Genomic DNA, 10,003 nt, shown 5'->3' on the forward strand with positions numbered 1-10,003 from the left:
GCGCCACGAGCTCCAGTGGGACCAGGAGGGCCGCTGGGACCAGATTCACCCTAAGGGGGAAGGACAAGAAGCTCAGGGTAAGGGAGCCCACCCTGACACTCCTGGCAGATAACGGCGCCACGAGCTCCAGTGGGACCAGGAGGGCCGCTGGGACCAGATTCACCCTAAGGGGGAAAGACAAGAAGCTCAGGGTAAGGGAGCCCACCCTGACACTCCCAGGAGAGTAAGCCTCCCTCTCCCTTCTGGTCCCTCCAACTGCCTGGGTCACCAGTCCAGTGTGGCAGGACCTGCCTCCCCTGCAGAGCCATACCCACGCTTGCTGGGAAGTTGTGTTACGCAAGAAGGGGGACGTGGCAGCTATCTCACCTTGTCACCAGCAGCACCAGCAGGGCCAGGAGGACCAATGGGGCCCGTCAGACCACGAACACCATCTTTGCCAGGAGAACCATCAGCACCTTTGGGACCAGCATCACCCTAAAGACATGGGGAAACCTGAAACTTCCAGTGTGGGGCAAGGAGGCAACCTAGATACATATTGTGTCCTGCTTGTGTTTGGGACCCCTGAAAGGCCCGACGCACCTGCCCCGCGTCCACCTGTGCCAAGGACTCAAGGTCCCTTTAGGGGAAAAAATACCTTCCTGGGCATTCAGGTAGAACCTGGGTTGAGAGGCCCTGGACTTGTGCGGGGGGATAAACAAAGGAGGCTCCATCAAGGAGACACTCCACCTCTCATCACCATGGAAACTCACGGGGAGAGAAGGGCCTGGACCACAGGCAGAGGATTCACCAGCAGAGGCCAGAGGGGAAGAAGGGAGAGGATTAAAGAGAAGAGGGAAAGATCCCAGGGAGAAGGAGAGATGCTGAGGGGTCCAAAGCAGAAAGATGGGAACCATGAAGGGCTCAGGGGAGGGGAAAGGGAACTTACTCTGTCACCCTTGGGTCCTGGAAGACCAGCTGCACCACGTTCACCAGGCATTCCCTGAAGGCCAGGGGCTCCCTGGCTACCGGGGGCTCCAGGGGCACCAGCATCACCCTTTGTGACAAACAAGAAGACTGGAGTGAGGCCTGGGGTCCCAGCAGTGGGTCGTATCCCCGAGCCGCCTCTTGGTATCTCCTAGGCTTGGTTCTGAGGCCAAAGACAGGCACCAGCTAAGAGGAGACTTACAGCCCATGCTTCAGGCTGCATGTGGGCCCCCACTCTGGTCTTGTCCTCTGCCCACCCGCATCTTGAGGACTTTGGCCACAGTCCATCGTCCCCTGCTGCGGGAGGGGCAAGACCTGGTCCCTGGTCTGCACTCACCTTAGCACCGTCATTGCCAGGAGCACCGTTGGACCCACGGGGACCAGCAGGACCAGGGGGACCTTGCACGCCACGTTCGCCTGGGAAACCTCGCTCGCCCTAGAAGGGAAGGACAGGTCACGTGATGGCTGCTCCAGAGCCAGAGCCAAGTGCAGGGCATGTGGACCAGAGTAGGGAGAAAGGCTCTACTTACTCTTGCTCCAGAGGGACCAGGGGCACCGAGGTCTCCAGGAACACCCTAGGGGGTGGTGGGGGAGAGCAATGGACATTCAGACAAACCTGCCTTGATCCTCCCCACTAGAGGAACTCCCATCCCTCCTCCTGTGGCTGTCCTCAGGATTGTGAAGAGAGACGATGAATCCCTTCTCGGCACTTAGCTAGGATTGTCCCTAACAGCTCCTCTACTCCTCAGAATGTGTCAAAGGCCTCCCCTCTCCCCAAACTCTGGACAAAGAGTTATAATCAGAAGGTTGAGGGAGAGTTCCAGCAGCTCTTAAAAGTCACCTAGACTAGCAGCCATGCAGCTCGCTGCTTCCCTCTGCACAGCTCCCTTCATGATAGGAAGTTCTTCCTGGTGTCTAACCTCCATCCCTCTAGCTGACAGTGGTCTGAGTAGCTAGGAGCAGTGGCCTGTCCCTCTGTATTTCATGCATTTCCCACCCCTCTGCCGGTTGCTATCTCTCACCTGTTCGCCAGGTTTGCCTGCTTCACCAGGAGGACCAGCAGGGCCAGGGAGACCCTGTAGGTGGGAAACGGGAGAGGGAAGGGGAAGGTTTAGAATCTGGAAGAGAACAAACAGGTGTTCCCCACTCCCCCCAACACCCCGACAGCATGAGGCTCACCTGGAATCCGGGGGAGCCAGCGGGGCCTTGTTCGCCTCTCTCACCAGCGGGACCCTGTCAGGGAGAGGATGCCGTGGTCACTGGCAGGCCAAGGAGAGGTGGGGCAAGGGGGTTTCCCCATTCCTGACCCCCAGGTCTCCCCACGAAGGACACTTACAGCAGGGCCAGGGGGTCCCTGAGCTCCAGCTTCTCCATCCTTGCCAGCGGGACCCTGTGGGGAGAGAGCAGAGAACCCAGGGTGGTGAGGCCTGGTGGGCAGGCGGCTGGAGGAAGAGGGCGCGGGTGGACGGGCCAAGCAGACCCTGCAGGGGGCTCCCAGTGCCCTGGTGACGCGCTGTGGCCTCCTGCATCCCTCCTGTGGGGCTGGGGTCCTGTCATGGGTGGGGGCAGGGATGGGATAAGGACCGAAAGGGGATACTTACGACAGCACCAGGGGGTCCAGGAACACCGCGCTCTCCAGCTTTGCCGGGCTCTCCCTGTGCAGAGAGGGAGTCAGGGTTGAGGGGGCTGAAGTGAAAAGCTAGGGCCTCCTGGGTCCTTCCTGTTCCCTTTGAGTGGAGTGTTTCAAGGGCTTTCTTATCAAAAGACTTTACAAGCCCTGGGCAACACTGTGGCTGGCCTTGGTTGGTTGGTCCCTTAGCTGCTGCCTAAGCCCCCTCCCCACAAACCAGATGCCCTTCAGGCTCCTGCTCCCTTCACCCNAGGGGGTCCAGGAACACCGCGCTCTCCAGCTTTGCCGGGCTCTCCCTGTGCAGAGAGGGAGTCAGGGTTGAGGGGGCTGAAGTGAAAAGCTAGGGCCTCCTGGGTCCTTCCTGTTCCCTTTGAGTGGAGTGTTTCAAGGGCTTTCTTATCAAAAGACTTTACAAGCCCTGGGCAACACTGTGGCTGGCCTTGGTTGGTTGGTCCCTTAGCTGCTGCCTAAGCCCCCTCCCCACAAACCAGATGCCCTTCAGGCTCCTGCTCCCTTCACCCGTTCCCCTTCCTTCTCCCTGTTATATGCCTGTGGTGACCTGAACTGCAAGGGGCTTTCATCTCTGGTGTCTCCTTCTGAACCTCAAGTAACCCACCGAGATTTGGGATGACTATCATTTCAAAGGTGGGGTGGGGAGGCTGCCAACAATACTTATTTCCAGAGACACAGCACTGGTGATAGAGCCAGAAGCCTTTCGTTTTACAGGTAGGGAGACTGAGGTCCAGAAAGGGGCAGTGGGTGGCCCGAGGCCACACAGCAAGGCAGTGGCAGAGCTGGGCCCAGAGCCCAGGACTCTTGCCTCCTGGGTGTGTCTGTCCCTGGCTCTGCGTCACTCATCACGGAATACTCACAGCAGCACCTTTAGGACCAGGGAATCCCATCACTCCAGCCTGACCACGGGCACCAGGGGGGCCTGGGGGTCCAGGGCGACCATCTTGACCAGCGGGACCCTGAGGGTGGGAGGCACAAAAGCAGTGATGAGGACAGAGGGCAGGCAGACAGGAGAGTTGGGGGGACCCAGGGGCAGGGATACTTACAGGGGGGCCAGTTTTGCCGTCAGGACCAGGACTGCCAGGGCTTCCAGTCAGACCCTAGGGGCAGGCAGAGAGGCATGAGTGGGTAGAAGAAGGAGGGTCATGGGCTAGGAGGGAGAGTCCACAGGGCAGACCCACGCTCCGCTCCAGAACACCTCATCCCAGACCCCACAGGGGACCGGCAGCCGGGCTGGAGTCGCACCTTGGCACCAGGCAGGCCAGCTTCACCGGGACGACCAGATTCACCAGGAGAACCTTTGGGGCCAGCAGGGCCAGGAGAACCACGTTCACCAGCGGGACCCTAGTTGGGGGGAAGTCACAGGAAAATTAGGGTCTCAAGTCTAGGCCTCTTTACCATGGGCTAGCATCTTCTTCCTTCCAGGGAGGGCTGGGGGAGCTGGTTCAGGTAGGCTTCGAGGGGCACTGGGGTTGAGAGCGTCAAGATGAAGCCAAGTGTTGAGAGAAAAACTGACACACACGTCTGCAGCCGCAGCACGGAGTACCAGTGACCATGGGAGTGGGCAGTGGGAGGGGTGGGCCACAACGGAAAAGGAAGGCAGAGCCCAGGGCACGGCAGGGTCAGACTCCTGAGCATGAAGAGAGGTTACCTTGGGACCAGCAACACCATCTGCACCAGGGAAACCACGGCTACCAGGTCCACCCTGCAGGAGGAGAGGAGGCCGGTGAGCTCAGAGGCACAGGACACTAGGCAGGCACTGGGCTGGAGAAGGAGAGGGTAGGAAGGGGCACGCACACGCTCGCCAGGAGGTCCAGGCAGGCCAGTGGGTCCAGGTTCACCTCGGGCTCCACGCTTTCCTTCTTCCCCAGCAGGGCCAGGGGGTCCTTGAACACCAGTAGGGCCCTGGAGAGGGCAGAGAGGAGGGGGCGGCCAGTGGTGAGGGGCCATCCTGGTGCCAACCCTGGAGCTGGCCTGAAGCTGGGCATCCAGCACCAGGGCCTCCTCCAGCAGGCCAGGGGCTCCCAAGGCAGGATGAGCTGAGCTGCCCAGGATGGCAGGGGACTTACGGGCTCTCCCTTGGCACCAGCATCTCCTTTGCTGCCGGGAGCACCAGGTTCACCCTGCATGGGGGGAGGAGAAGAGGATGAGCCGAGTTGGAGGGTGCTCAGCTGGCCTGCGTCTTCATGCTCCCCAGATGAGGGCCACACTGGAGCCACACTGGAGCCAGCTCACAGGGTGGGGCAGAAGGGAGAGGTCTGTACTTACGCTGTTACCCTTGGGACCAGGAGGGCCGCTGGGGCCCTGAGGACCAGAGGGGCCTCGGGCACCAGGGAAGCCAGGAGCACCAGCAATACCAGGAGCACCCTGTGGGAGGCAGAACAGACAGTTGAGCCCAGGAGTGGAGGGCATGGGGCAGGTGGCAGGTGGGCACCAGGGGTAGGACTGAAACCTGGCAGGATACTTACATTAGCACCTTTAGCACCAGGTTGTCCATCAGCACCAGGGTTTCCCTGTGGCACAGAGAAAGGAGGGTGAGTGACAGGCAAGGACTCCAAGGTTGGAAAGTGGCACAGGGAACATTGAGGAGGGGACACTTACGGCAGGGCCAGCAGCACCAGCAGGGCCAGGAGGGCCAGGCTCACCACGTACACCCTGGGGACCTTCAGATCCTCGGGCTCCTTGGGGACCAGATTCACCCTGGATCAGAAGAAAGAACATGTCAGAAGCCACCCTGAAGAACCCAATCTTACCTCTGGATGGTGGTGGCAAGGGAAGGCAGGGACAGGAGACCAAGAATCAAGACTCTATGATCAGAGAAGGGGACCCCAGGACAAAGATATTGGGGAATAGGTTTCTGTCTTGCCACTTTGGGTCCCTCTGGCTTGGGGAGCAGGAAGACACCCACCCGTTGGCCTGTGAGAGTCATGTTCAGAGGAGGGCGGGGGTCTCACCTTAGCACCAACAGCACCAGGGAAGCCAGGAGGACCAGCGGGGCCAGTGGGACCCTGTGAATGAAATGGAGATGTTGGCAAGAAGGAAGGGGGCAGCTGCAAGTCACCCCCGGGACAGAAGAAGTCCTGGAGTTCAGACCAACATGGCCCACCCTCGGTGTCAGTCCCCAGAGCTGACACTGAGACCCCTCCCACTCCCAGGCACCGAGATCAGGGGCCGTACTCACAGGGGGTCCAGCAGCACCAGTAGCACCGTCATTTCCACGAGCACCCTGCAGGGAGGCAAAGCCCCGGTCATGGCCGCTGAGCATTGGCCAGTCACTGCAGCTTCTGGGGAACCCCATCCAGAGTCCAGGGATCCCCCAAGGGGTCAGAAGTACTTACAGCAGGGCCAGGGGCTCCAGGGCGACCTCTCTCACCAGGCAGACCACGGGGACCCTAACAATCAAACCAAGAGAAGCCACATGAAATGAAATGAAATTTGGCTTCCCCCAGGCCTCCATCTTGTCCCTGCAAGCTGCTCCCTCCTCCTTCCCTTCCTTCTAGAACAAAGCACACTCACCATCTGACCAGGAGCTCCATTTTCACCAGGGCTACCAGGCTCACCCTACAGAGCAGAGGATAAAGAGTGAGAAATTCATTTATGGTGGGTCTGGGGGCGGGGGAGCGGAGGACATTCAGGCGGCCTCTTACCTTGGGACCAGCAGGACCAGCATCTCCCTTGGCACCATCCAAACCACTGAAACCCTAAGATAGAAAGGAGGGACAAGGTGAGACCCTGTGGAGAGGGTGGACCACCTGGACACCCACCCAGATCTGAGAAGGAGACTCAGGAGGTCACTACAGCCAGCTCCCTGTATCTGAGCTGGACTAAACCCCAGCTGGCCCAAGATCTCACCAGTCCTTTTACTGGGACTTCTCTCCCTGCAGGGAACTTCTTTTGGATGCCTACTCTCTACCCTTTGGGACTTCTGTAGCTGCCACCCACCAGGATCCTTTTGGGAAGGGGCTGTAATGGTATGGTGCTAGGGACCTTGGGAGCTTAATGATTCAGAGGAGACTCACTCTGTGTCCCTTCATTCCAGGGAGGCCAGCTGTTCCAGGCAATCCGCGAGCACCCTGGAGAGAAAAGCACAAGGAAGGGCTGTTAGAATGCAACACTGGACACAAATGCAGCCAAGCCCAGGGGTCCGGCCACACCCCACACCGCCTGCTCACCTGAGGCCCAGGAGGCCCACGCTCACCAGGACGACCAGGTTTTCCAGCTTCCCCCTGAGAGGGAGAGAAAACCCATCATGCCTCTGCCCCCAGGGGCTGGAAACATGTGGGAAGTCTCCATCGTCTTAGGGTTGTTGAAGATCAGGTTTGGGGACTGAGAACCTTGTCTTTGAATCTAGAGCTCAGTTTAAATCTAACTCAAAACCCTAGTTTGGTAAGATTTGAGTCCCTCCAAAGGCATTTCTGTTTGTTTCTGTCACAGCACTTCACCATATGGAGAGCGAATCCACAAGTCTTGTTTACCTCGAGGGATGGGGTGGGGATTGCTTTTATGTGGCTGGGGTGAGGGGTGGAACATCACCCCATTGGGGAGATGGGGAAACACATCCCACTAAGGGTAAAGATCATTGTTCAAGGACAGTTTGTGCTTCAGGGAGAACTTGCCCTTCTTCCGAAGATGCTGGGGCACTGGGGTGGAGATTAAGGGACCCAACCCATGGAGGCCATGGGGTCAGATGGTATCTTTTCACTGGGGCTACTTACATCATCTCCGTTCTTGCCAGGGGGGCCAGCGGGACCGCGGGGACCCATGGGACCCTAGAGGAGATAGGAGGAGAAGTGGTTAGAATCTCAGGATAAGGAAAGAGATTGGGATTAGAAGAAGGAGGTGAGGAAGATCCCAGGTGAGGAGTCCTTCAATAGGAAAATCTGTGTGCTTGTAGGGGGAGCGCGTATCTGTATAGAGAGTGCTTACTGAGGCTCCAGGCTCGCCAGGCTCACCAGGGGGCCCTTGGAAACCTTGGGGACCCTGCAGAACAAGGAGAGAGGGGTAGGGTTAGAAGGGCAGGTCCCTGCCAATCATTCCCTATGTCACCAAGAGATCTCTGAGCTCCTTCCCTGCCCTTATCCCAATCTTCCCTCCAAAAGACCAAAGCCCAAGGTGGTATATGAAGACTTCCTGGATACTCACAGGTGCGCCAGGGGGGCCGGGGAGACCACGAGGACCAGAGGGGCCCTACAGAAGGAAAACAAAAGAGGGCCATGGTGATACCTCTGTAGGAAAGCACAATGTGGTGTAGTCTTGCTACCTCCCATTTCTTCCTGTTGGGACCACGTGGTTGTTCTGCATCCTCTCCGGACTTTGAGATCCCACAGGTGGTCTCTACCTCCCAAGCCATCCTTGCCACTCCCGTATGCCAGCACTGGCCCGTCTCCCCTGGATGCCTATCCACTGCTCTTCTGTCATCTCTACTCCCCCTGGTGGCTCACCATGGGACCAGGCACGGAAATTCCTCCAGCTGATTTCTCATCATAGCCGTAAGACAACTGGGGGGCAAAGTTCTAGAAAAAACAAGAGTGAATGAGAAATTGGGATTAGGACAGGGAATTGAAAGGCAGAAGACATCATCGATAATGGGACATTGTGTACTTCCTGATGTCATGTACTAAGGACAGCAATACTGCTTGTGGAATATGCCTGCCAAAAAGGCATCGTCTAATTCTAATCTAATCAGACAATCTCAAATCGAGGGACAGTCTACAAAACGACTGGCCTCTATAAAACAACCGGACTCTTCAAAAACTTTCGGTGTCATTAAAGACTAGGAAAACCTGAGGAATATCCCACATTCATAGAAACTAAAGAGGCATGACAATTAAATACAATTCATAATTTTGGATTGGATCCTGGATCGGGGGAAAATGCTATAAAGGACTACTGGGACATTTGTGAAATTTGAATATGGGCTGTATATCAGATAATAGTATAGGATCAATGTTAAATTTCCTAAATTTAAATTTGGAAATTAAACACATAAGAGAATGCTCTTATTTTTAGGAAATACATCAATATCAGCGACTTACTCCCAAATGGTTCGGGGGGTGGGGAATGTATACATAAACAGAGACCGATAAAGTGTGACAAACTGTGAAGGGTATATGAGAGTTCTTTGCATTATTTTTGCAACTTTTCTGTACGTTTGAACTTATGTCATCTGCCAAAAGACAAAAACAAAACGGGGGAAGAGGGGACAATGAGGCCTTCCGCGGGTGTCTCGACTGTCCACTTACTCCTCCGAGGCCAGGAGGTCCGGGAGGTCCAGGGGGTCCGGGGGGTCCGGGAAGTCCAGGTTGTCCAGGGATGCCATCTCTGCCAGGGGGGCCTGCGGGTCCCTGCAGGGGAGAGGGCGGGGCCAGTGTGAGCTCTGGCTAGGAGCCACGCCCCCTCCAGCCCCCTCCAGCTTAGGGAGGGTTGGCAACGCTTACCCTTGGGCCTCGGGGGCCAGTGTCTCCCTTGGGTCCCTATGGGGTTGAAGGAGAAGAAACCAAAGAGGCTGGGTTAGAGAAGGGAGGACGATGAGGAGTCACAGGGGGTGGGGGGGGGTGGCAAAAGGCGAGGGCAGAGGATTACCTCGACTCCTGTGGTTTCTTGGTCCGTAGGTGACACTAGAGGAAGAAGAGACGCGGGTTAGAGGCAGGGTTTGCTAACGGTGCTTCCGGCGGCAGAGACCTCCGAGGCCCAGAGCAAGGAGGCGGCCCCGACCTCCCCCAGCCCCGGGCCCGAGCCGCACCTGCGCTGTCGGGGCAGACAGGACAGCACTCGCCCTCGGGGGGTTCGACGCCGGGACAGTTCTTGGTTTCATCACAGATCACGTCGTCGCACAACACTTTGCCGTTGTCGCAGACACAGATCCGGCAGGGTTCGGGTTTCCATACGTCTCGGTCATGGTACCTGAGGCCGTTCTGTACGCAGGTGACTGGTGGAACTGGGGCAAGTGGGGGAAGTGGGGGGCTGTCAGCCCACCTCGGGGCTCCAGCGACCCCAACCCTCCCTCCCTTCCCCTCTAAGAGGCACACTTAGATTATCCGTTTTCCGCCCCCCGCCCCCCTTTTCCGCCTTTCCCCAAATCTTTAAAAGCTCGTCTGCTCCTCATCAGCCCCAGTGACAGCGCCGAGGCGCCTGGCCAGGGCGGCTATAACTCTTCCCAGTTCTCAGGAATTTAAACAAAGATTTAGGCCGGGGTTGCTTCCAACTCCAACCTCAGCCCATTGGCGCTGAAGCCAAGTGAAATAAAAAGCTATGGCGGGGAGAGAGGGGAGGGAGAGAACAGAAGGGGCCCCATCAAGAGGGCGGGCGCGTGACGAGTGGTTTGCGGGGAGGCAGGAGGAGGGGGTGGGAGGGGAGAAGGGAGGTCTAGCCCCCATCCCACCCCCACCCCGCCCCCAT

General features: G+C 57.8%; 1 protein-coding gene across 1 annotated transcript in view; it reads right to left on the reverse strand.

The window, feature by feature from the left end:
* COL1A1 (collagen, type I, alpha 1) overlaps positions 1 to 10,003 on the reverse strand; it is a 19,184-nt gene that overhangs the window by 7,022 nt on the left and 2,159 nt on the right. Inside the window, exons 2-33 of the mRNA XM_008595059.1 lie at positions 9,348 to 9,542; positions 9,188 to 9,222; positions 9,043 to 9,078; positions 8,848 to 8,949; positions 8,047 to 8,118; positions 7,748 to 7,792; positions 7,532 to 7,585; positions 7,321 to 7,374; positions 6,778 to 6,831; positions 6,625 to 6,678; positions 6,253 to 6,306; positions 6,122 to 6,166; positions 5,944 to 5,997; positions 5,787 to 5,831; positions 5,560 to 5,613; positions 5,207 to 5,305; positions 5,074 to 5,118; positions 4,874 to 4,972; positions 4,675 to 4,728; positions 4,403 to 4,510; positions 4,257 to 4,310; positions 3,851 to 3,949; positions 3,652 to 3,705; positions 3,466 to 3,564; positions 2,565 to 2,618; positions 2,300 to 2,353; positions 2,143 to 2,196; positions 1,986 to 2,039; positions 1,494 to 1,538; positions 1,301 to 1,399; positions 926 to 1,033; positions 367 to 474 (exon numbers count right to left, since the gene is read on the reverse strand). Coding sequence (XP_008593281.1) covers positions 367 to 474; positions 926 to 1,033; positions 1,301 to 1,399; positions 1,494 to 1,538; positions 1,986 to 2,039; positions 2,143 to 2,196; positions 2,300 to 2,353; positions 2,565 to 2,618; positions 3,466 to 3,564; positions 3,652 to 3,705; positions 3,851 to 3,949; positions 4,257 to 4,310; positions 4,403 to 4,510; positions 4,675 to 4,728; positions 4,874 to 4,972; positions 5,074 to 5,118; positions 5,207 to 5,305; positions 5,560 to 5,613; positions 5,787 to 5,831; positions 5,944 to 5,997; positions 6,122 to 6,166; positions 6,253 to 6,306; positions 6,625 to 6,678; positions 6,778 to 6,831; positions 7,321 to 7,374; positions 7,532 to 7,585; positions 7,748 to 7,792; positions 8,047 to 8,118; positions 8,848 to 8,949; positions 9,043 to 9,078; positions 9,188 to 9,222; positions 9,348 to 9,542 — 2,240 coding nt within the window. The remainder of the gene's footprint in view (positions 1 to 366; positions 475 to 925; positions 1,034 to 1,300; positions 1,400 to 1,493; positions 1,539 to 1,985; positions 2,040 to 2,142; positions 2,197 to 2,299; positions 2,354 to 2,564; positions 2,619 to 3,465; positions 3,565 to 3,651; positions 3,706 to 3,850; positions 3,950 to 4,256; positions 4,311 to 4,402; positions 4,511 to 4,674; positions 4,729 to 4,873; positions 4,973 to 5,073; positions 5,119 to 5,206; positions 5,306 to 5,559; positions 5,614 to 5,786; positions 5,832 to 5,943; positions 5,998 to 6,121; positions 6,167 to 6,252; positions 6,307 to 6,624; positions 6,679 to 6,777; positions 6,832 to 7,320; positions 7,375 to 7,531; positions 7,586 to 7,747; positions 7,793 to 8,046; positions 8,119 to 8,847; positions 8,950 to 9,042; positions 9,079 to 9,187; positions 9,223 to 9,347; positions 9,543 to 10,003) is intronic.

The sequence above is a fragment of the Galeopterus variegatus genome, unplaced genomic scaffold (assembly GCF_000696425.1).
Source record: "Galeopterus variegatus unplaced genomic scaffold, G_variegatus-3.0.2 Scaffold12250, whole genome shotgun sequence".
Taxonomy (NCBI): domain Eukaryota; kingdom Metazoa; phylum Chordata; class Mammalia; order Dermoptera; family Cynocephalidae; genus Galeopterus; species Galeopterus variegatus.